This window comes from Tigriopus californicus, chromosome 6 (genome assembly GCF_007210705.1).
Source record: "Tigriopus californicus strain San Diego chromosome 6, Tcal_SD_v2.1, whole genome shotgun sequence".
Lineage (NCBI taxonomy): Eukaryota > Metazoa > Arthropoda > Copepoda > Harpacticoida > Harpacticidae > Tigriopus > Tigriopus californicus.
The window spans coordinates 13,777,506-13,786,696 of NC_081445.1; the positions used below are offsets into that span (position 1 = coordinate 13,777,506).

Here is a 9,191-nt window from a genome sequence, read left to right on the forward strand (position 1 = left end):
AAGCTATAGAGTACATTTCTCATCATGACGTATTGCTAAACAAACCGTTGAACGGCATTTCTAGTTTGGCCAGTTTCTGGCCACTCACCATTGGGAACCAAAGGCAAATCAAAAGTGAACAAATCGTCGTCACTTAAATAAAAAGGATTCGATTGTTTATGCTGATGTTGCACTTGTCAATCAGCTATCATAAGATAAATCACCTCTCTATAAACTTCAATCATTTTTATTTATTTGATGAATAATTAAAAACATTCATTAATTATTATTTTTGTGACATGATATGTTTAAGCGCTAAATACCGCTCCTAATGTATCCCAACAATGTGACAAATGGTTTTTCAACGAAGCTGACCACATTCTTCCCAACGAATATGAGCGCCCACAGAGAATTGGTTGATTGGTCCACTTGGGATTGGTGAGCGAGGATTGTCGTCAAACCTGATTTAATTAGGCCGAGCTGTTTTTTGACCAATAACGATTTTAAACCAACGTCCAGTTCTCAATAAAGCGTTTCAAGTGAAGTTTGCCATCACATTCAAAGGTGAGTGATTGATACACATCTATAAGTTTCCCTTTATTTAGGCATGAGATTATTGGCCATGAGTTTGCAAATCGTGCTCAAGTTGGTTATCGGCCTCACAGTGGTTATACGAGTACATTCGTCGGAAGGCGAAAGGCCGAGAATCTGGGGAAGTTTTTGCCATTGTGTTAGTCACGCTTCTTAAGCTGTACATCATAGAGCATTTCCGTCAAGATATCAGAGTTTTGGCTAGGTTTACCTTATATTTCTTTGACAACTGGATCACACTCATATTCGTCGATGAACGGTGCAGTAAGCTTGTTGATGAGGTCGCAGTACAAAATTGAATCTGTTTTCAAGCAAGATTTTGGTTTTGCCCGTAATGGATAATGAGTGATATGGGAAAGACCAATATGCGAAGAGCTGGAGATGGTTGAGAGTACTGCAAAATCAAATCTTAAATGCGGCATGCAATAACAATCTTTACATTATGGTGTACTCGAATGAGCATGCTTGCTCTCGCCCATTTCTGCATTCTCTCTTTCAGGAGTGAATAAAGAATTGTTGAGTTGAAGACACCTAGATTTCCTCCCTTTCTGGTAAAGAACACTTTAATTATTAAATGAGCAACAAGGAAATAGTTCATAACAGTTTACTAAATTTCATAACCATAGCAAAGCAATCGTAACAAGTAACAGACATTAATTTCGTCTCTTGTGTCATTCCTAATCTATGGATTCGGTTTACGGCTGGCTTCCCATCAAGTATTCGTTCGAAACACTCCTCCTATTCTAGTAATGGTCATTCCAATCAATTCTGAATGATTTAGTTGATACCCTGTACATTGCTTAGCCACACTTCTAGCCTCAAGATGTTATCCCTCAAATCGGTCTTGATTCCAGCCTTGGCTTCATGTGCCTTGGCCTTTTGCTTCTTCAACCTTGTTCAATCTCAAGGTAAGACCAAAAGGCTTTACCATCCTAGTACATTTATCAATCAACCTCTGAACGTCTCCAAACAACCTTTCACAGATGTGGTGAATTGTGTGAGGACCAATAATAATGTCACAGATACTTGCTTGGGATGTATTTGCGAAGCCAGTAGCAGCTGCAATGCCACCATTGGTTGCATCAATAACAACGACCTTTGTGGGCCATTCCTGATCTCCAAGGCCTTTTGGATCGATGCTGGACAGTGCACACTCACTCCCAATGAAGATCCAAATGGAAAGGATGGTAAGCAATGTGTGATTTACAATCATGGGTGATCAATTATACCGTTTCCCACGGAAGTACACCTCACGAGGGTCCAGAAGGATATCAGGATTTTGGACAAAGACTTCTAGGGATTGGATGATGAATTTGAATGTAGTGTGTACACAGGATGCAGATTTGCTTCTCATAGCTGGAAAAGACGCGTTTCCGGAGATCGTGAGGGAGATTATTGGATTGTGTGCTTCAATTGAAGGGAGTTCAGGACAGGAGAGGATACCTTTTCTTATCTGTTTGTACTGGAGATTGAGGTTTTAAGGTAAAATGTATTTAATTGGCGTCTGATAATGATAAGAGCCGAGGAATCTAGATGAAGTCACACTTGGTTGCTTCTTCAAAGCTTTTGAATTTGTCAATGACGAAGTTTGACTTGTGAGGAGGCTAAAAGCGGAATTTTGTCAAGGATGGAAAGGCTTGTGCTCTACCTCGAAAAAGATGTGTTAATATGTGATTCTACTTTTTGCCTGTCCCTGCTAAGATTAGTCTGGGCCTGTTGTGGCTCTATTTTTACCACATTGAATAGCAACACGTTTTACATTTTACATATTTGAGTTCTTGAATTGCGATTTAAAACGAATCAAGGATATCAGAAATATGTATATATTTTTTCTTTTGAACGATGATTGGGCCTTGGGATTTGGGCCAAAATCAGACAGTCTCTTTTCTTGATTCTGCTTAGACCAACGATTCTGATTCAGTCACATTTCGATGAGCATTTATATTCTTGAAAGTTCCTGTTTCATAGATTACCCATTTTTACGAATCTATGATCCAATAGATAATCAATGTTGACTCATAGAGTTTGTCGTGTATGATTCCAAGTTACTTAACCTAGGGAAGCAATGATTGGTGGATTTACACCTTTTTGCCTGGCTTGCGCCTTGTTCTTGATGAGATTCAGATTACATACTTGAGTTCAGAAACCATGTCCGCACGTCTTGACATTTCAGGCCCTGGTAGGAGAGCATGCGTTAAACCGATTTGATATGGGTTCAATCTTTGGGACAAATGTTGAAACATAATTGAACAATGACAACCCTTCATTAGGTGAACTTTCCGTCATAGAGATTTTCAGAATAATTTTAGACATTTTGCCAAATTTGATCACATTGCTCGAAAGGGATGTTATCGCCATGCTAAGCGTTATGAAAAATTTGATTGGGCTTCTAAAAATGCAGAAAAATGATTAGGCTCCAGTGAGTTTTAGTAATCTAGAAATGTAGATACTGCAGAAATGGTTGAGCTGCATGCCGATTTTTGTATTATTGGGACATTGAAGCAGGAAAGGAAGATGACGTCATCTTCAAATTTTGAGAGCTCGCGCGTACTTTAGAGGCTTAATAGCAGCCCTTTGTTAAAGGATATTTTTTGGTTTGGTATTTGACGGGCTTTTCTAACCATTACAGGGAATGCAATCCCCAGTGCTATTAAAATGAAAGGTTGTAATTTGTACATTTGTTACCTTTCAATCTTTATATGACTTTTGGTCCACCAACGAATTTGAGTTGGTAGACCCAGTTAGTCCTTAAATGTAGGGTTGATCTGGAATGCTATCTAAAAATTGGTCGAAGTCGGACTTGAAAGATGCAACCGGATCAACAAGGCCTACGTATTCCCTACGAATATTAAAGGGAAGCAAATTAAACAACAAAGAAGGAGCCCGAGAAAGAAGAGATGTGGACTTCATTGTTCGAACTAGCCTGGATTCTCGAGGGCTTGAAGGTGCTCTCAAAACGCACATTAAGCCTCTACGGTCACTAAAATTGACCCTAAATCCTGGGTTGGGACAAAGCTCATGGATACTTTTGAAGACGTACAGTATCAGATACCTTTCGTACCTTCTCTGAACACTGTACAGTCCCAACTTTTTTAGCCTCTCCCAATGTGAGAGCTCTCTCAATCCTTTGATGTTCCTAGTGAAACATCTTTGGACTTGTTCGACCTTTTGCAAACCTGCTGAACTCGTTGGAGCCCAAATGGGTGAAGCCAGTGAAGCATATTCAAGATGTGGTGGAACAATCGACTTGTACAGAGTTAGCATCGTGACTTAAACGTGCGATATATCCAACCACACATTTGAAAAGATCTACCCACCTTCTACTGGATATGCTCATTGAACTTGTCATTATTTTGGAGGACTACACCTAAATCTTTCATAGATGAGACCTGCTCAATATCTTTACCTCCATTATCTACGAGTGGAGTATTCAAAGGAGTTGACCCAAACGTCATTGAGCGGAATTTCATTCCGTTCAGGGCCATATTACTCTCAGTTACCCAAGAGTAAATTCGATCTGAGTCCTTTGCAAGGCTACAGGAATCTTGGCCATTCCTACCAGAAAATAACTTTGTATCGTCAACATAAGAAGAGAGACTGGCAGTAATACTAAGCTTTTGAAGCGGGGCAACGAATATTATAAAAAGGAGGGGCCCTAAGATGGAGCCCTGGCGAACACCCGACTTGACATAATGCATGTCACTAAGGGATCCCTCAACTTTAACAATTTGCTTCCTATCCTGAATGAAGTTTCTTATCCAATTGAGAACCTTGCCTTTGATCCCAATGTCAAAAGGCCATGATCTACTTTATTGAAGGCCTTGGCAAAATCAAGATCGACAACATCAATTGGCTGGTGCCTTTCCAGTCCCCCAATGACCTGCTCTAAATGCTCAATCAGTTGGGTAACCGTGCTAAAATATAATCGGAACCCGTGCTGGCTAGGATGAAGGACATCATGGACTTCAAGAAGCTCTACAAATTTGAAATTCATGATCTTCTCAAACACATTCGCAATATTCGAAGTGAGGGAAATAGACCTATAGTTACTGGATTTTTTCTTATTGAACAGCAATGATTTTAATCAACGGCAATAAGTTGCATTCGTGGTCGTCTTGTAGATTTGAACTGTACCGACTAAATCTGTTTAGTAGGCCTTGGATTGGTGGAAACAAAACAGTTTGTCTGGTAGAGGTCCTAGACCGAATCTACTCTTGGGTTATTGCTGGATTGCTGGAGGGCTTGAAGGAGCTCTCAAAACGCACGTTAAGCTTCTACGGTTACTACAATTGACCCTAAATCCTGGGTTGGGACAAAGCTCATGAATGCTTTTGAAGACGTACAGTATCAGATACCTTTCGTACCTTCTCTGAACACTGTCAAGTCTCAACTTTTTTAGTCTCTCATAATACGAGATCTCTCTCATTCCTGTGATGTTCCTAGTGAAACATCTTTAGACCTGTTCGACCTTCTGCAAACTTGCTGAACTCATTGGAGCCCAAATCGGTGAAGCATATCCAAGATGTGGCTGGACATTCGACTTGTACAGAGTTACACAGATGTATACAGTTCTCTGGACTTAAACGTGCAATATTCATCAACTTTCAACTGGATATGCTCATCGAACTTTCCATTATCTTGGAGGACTACACCTAAATCCCTCATGGATGAGACTTTTAAATGCCCTTACCTTCATAATCTAATAGTGGAGTGTCTAATGACGTCGGCCCAACGGTCATTGAGCGGAATTTCATTCCAATCAGTGCGTTATTACTCGCAGCAACCCACTGAGCAAGCCACTTCCACTGAGCAAGCCACTTCCACTGAGCGCTTCCTTTGCTTCCTGTTTCATTTTTTTTGGTTTGTTTTTTCACGGGCTTTTCTAACCGCTACAGGGAATGTAATCCCCAGTACTACTGAAATGAAAGGTTATAATTCGTCTATTTACTACCTTTCAATCTTTATATGATATTTGGTCTACCAACGAATTTGAGTTGACAGACCGAGCTAGTCCTTGAATGTAAGGTAGATCTGAAATGCTATCAAAAAATTTGTCCAAGTCTGACTTGAAAGATGCTACCGGATCAACAAGGCCTACGTATTCCGTACGAATATTAGATTGAAGCAAATTAAACAATGAAGAAGCCCAAGAAAGAAGAGATGTGGACTTCATTGTTCGAACTAGCCTGGATTCTCGAGGGCTTGAAGGTGCTCTTCAAGGTACTCCAGTGACCTCCCAAAAAAATTCTGACATCATCGTGCAGCTGCCACTTCAATGTCCCGCTTTCCAATGTCAAGAAAGGTCCAGATCATAAGAACAAACTAGATGATCTAAAAGCTAACCATCAAATATCATGTCATGGTTGTTGTGTAAATCATAAGTTCCGTAATTTTCATGCAATTATAACTTTGCAATTTCCAGCTCTGTTTTGTCTAGGGATATGGGGCATCTTTGTCCATGTCAAAAATCATTTTTTCCTGTTTTCAAATCAATTCTGTAGATACGAATAAAATTGACCAGTTGATTTGTTCCTTTATACTTTCTCACACATTGCGAATCAAACAGTGCTCAAATTGGTCTTGGCTGATATTTCCTCGTTTACCTTTACATTTTGGTACCTACATTGAGCATGACTCAATCATAGCTTCACTTGTACACACTGGGCCCGAATTGACATTAAACAAAACAAAATGATGATCGTGTATTAGGGCACTTTTTTGAAATCGGAGAATCAAGAGTAAGATGGTTTTTTTTGCTGTAGGCATGTTCATTGGTACGTTATGTAGGTGCATAATATACTTAAAAAGGCATACTAACAGTATACTGCTACTCGATGAAGTTTGTTTTGATCCTCAAATCAATTTTTAAGAAAAAATCATTCATAAAAGCAGGAAGAAAAAAGAAGACCATAGATACCTGAAGGGGTGTTTTGAAGTATGTTATATACTTTTATAAACATTGCCCATGATCATGCCCCCAACAGAAAATTTGTTCCTATTGATTGCTTGACTTAAGATACTACTCTCATCTTAGATATGATTTTATTGAGGTGAATTTGACAATTAACAAAGCGTGCTCATCCCTGGTTTGCATATTTTGAACGACCCTCAAGACGAACGTCCTGGCTGTCTTAAAAGCCCACCAAAGCAATTCAAATACCCGCCAACAACAAAACATATTCAGAATATCGAATAGGGTTTCATGTTGGTGTGTGAGTTATCATCATTCGACGAGTCTGCTTTGTTCTTTAGTGGGTGGAAAAGGTCACCCTCACCCGAAACATTGGTCGGACTCATTCTCAGCTATTCAGGATGGTTGCGGCCGAAATAACAGACAAGGCTCGCTTCTTCAACAATAGATAATTAGCTCATGAGAACTTGTGAAGTTGAGCTCTACGTAGCCCAAAGGGCTTTATGATATAACAAACCTGTGAATAAATTCTAAAAGTCAGTCACTCTTTAATTTGTTTCTTCTTTGCCGTATTTGGCCGATAGTGCCAAAACTTAGCTTGATAGGTGTTGTCTATGCAGGTGTCGTTGTCGAGTGACGGATACACGTTCTATTAAAAACCATCTTTCCCCTCAAGCAATGAGGCCTCTAGGTGATGATGAGACACATTTGAAAACACTCTGCTGAAGTTTTACGTTGCACTCCAATTCGTACAATAGAAAGAGACCTGCGCTAAAAATAAGTTCTAGCCAATGCCAGTATTAGTTGGGAAACTAATGATGTAAAGTTGGAGGTTTTGGACATTCAATGATTTTTTTCTGGCAAAATCTACAACGAACAAACTTGGCAGCAAAAATTGAGCTTAAAGTGGCTCTATCCACTTCCATGCTCTAATTGACCCTAAAAGAATTTCAATCATTATCCTCAAACGGCATCCCTGAAAGGTGTACGGTATATTCACACGGTTCCTCGCTCCAATTTGAGTAAAGCAAAAGCAAATTCACCTGATGATACGTCAGGTTGAGTCAATGTTTGAGCACTTCCTTGGCTCTGATTTGTCTTGATTTATGAGCTCTTTCAATCCAGGACCTTAAAAAGCGCTTCGTTCATTTTGCCATAAACCAACTAGTTCAATCTGATTTTGATCAAATTCCAAATCCAAGGTTATAACAACCTGTGTTTACTAGGGGCCTGTCTGTGGTGGTTTAATTGAGAGTGTTGTTCGATGTCTAATTACCCCCCACCCCTCGCATATTGTGTGTTATATACTGGGTGTTGTAAAAATGTTGTCCTCGAAGCCTTCAATGATAACATACATGTTTGAGATATTATCTTTTTTTATGCAGTATATAGCGGAATAATTGATTCTTTGCGGTCCCTGTTATCAAAAAGAAAATTCTGTCTCTTGCTTATTAAAAATGATGGCCTCAGTGGGCCCCGTCGAGGACCTACATTGTTGTTACCTTTTAAAGTCATTTAATCCAATTTCTCGAGGTCGGCAATCGCTGAATATAACAACAGTGTTAATAAGTATATCCCTAAATGTTCTTCCTCCTCAAATAAACCAGTTCTAAGTTCTCCATGAACGTCGTCATGGACTTTGCAGAAACTTATTTTCGGGACAAAACTTTCTCAACCCCCTGTAAAAAGCTTACAATGAAAGTTGTAAGAGCGGAAATTTTCAAGGTCAGGATTATTACACTTTGCGACTCTTTGATTAAGAAGCCTTTGAGGTGATCACAGTTTCAGACGTCATTAACTTGCATTGAAGCTGAACCAAAATGGGGAATGATTCGGAAGAACCTATAATAAGACAATAATATTGATGAAGTAATCTCTTCGTTCACTTGTCCAAAAGTGAATATCGGCCGATTTTGAATGTGGTACAGCATTTGGTAGATTTTTTGGTTTTTTTTTGTTGAAGCTTAAAAGGATGTCATTATTTGAAGGGAACCAGGAGATAGAAAGAAAAGAAAATTATTGCCTCCAGTAAGATAAGGTTTTAGTTGAAAGTAAATAAATTTTCTTCCAACTTCTAAAAAGCACCTTCAATCAGAAATATCTGGAAGTGAATAGGGTTTGTTTGACTCGGACAAACCCATCCAGGATGTAAGGCATTGCCGAACAGATCAGATTGTCTTGAACAGGAGGGTAAATCAAAGATTAACAACCCACGTGTGAGTAAGAGTTGTTAACTAGGGATAAGGCATGGCTCTCTCGATTCCGGTTCCACAATCAAATAACACAGGATTTTACATAACTGCGTACTTTACGTCTTTAAAACTATCAACGTTTTAAGTTCCGACACTTGGCGATTAAGGCTCGTCACATATTAATGTATATTTAATTTATCAAATATTTGCTCATTTTCAATCTGAATAGCGAATAGTGAGTAGCGACGCTTCATAACCTAGTAGTGAGTGAAACCTAAAACATTCATGCATTTTCAATAGTCGCCTTACACTGCACGAAATATGGTTGAGGTTCTGCACGTCAGAGGGCGCTTTGTGTTCTATGTTCAGCCTCTACAAAATAAAATGCCGATAAGGCCGATTTCTCTTTATTGAATTATAATGTGTTTGTGTTGTTTTTGGCTAATTCTTTTTTTAAAAAAGTTTATAATTAGTGATCCAGGTAACATAAAGTCCTAAAAAGATTTCGCTTTCATGGC

General features: G+C 39.1%; 1 protein-coding gene across 3 annotated transcripts in view; it reads left to right on the forward strand.

Annotated features, from left to right (window-relative positions):
- The first annotated feature begins 372 nt into the window (after positions 1 to 372).
- Positions 373 to 9,191, forward strand: part of LOC131882440 (lysozyme 2-like) — an 11,865-nt gene continuing 3,046 nt past the window's right edge. Inside the window, exons 1-4 of one of the 3 annotated variants that reach the window (XM_059229586.1) lie at positions 373 to 543; positions 1,070 to 1,121; positions 1,387 to 1,478; positions 1,554 to 1,757. In XM_059229586.1, the coding sequence (XP_059085569.1) occupies positions 1,394 to 1,478; positions 1,554 to 1,757 (289 nt within the window). In that variant the 5' untranslated portion in view covers positions 373 to 543; positions 1,070 to 1,121; positions 1,387 to 1,393. Of the gene's footprint in view, positions 544 to 1,069; positions 1,122 to 1,191; positions 1,317 to 1,386; positions 1,479 to 1,553; positions 1,758 to 9,191 lie in introns of those variants that run through there. The other 2 variants (XM_059229585.1, XM_059229584.1) reach the window with 2 other exon arrangements.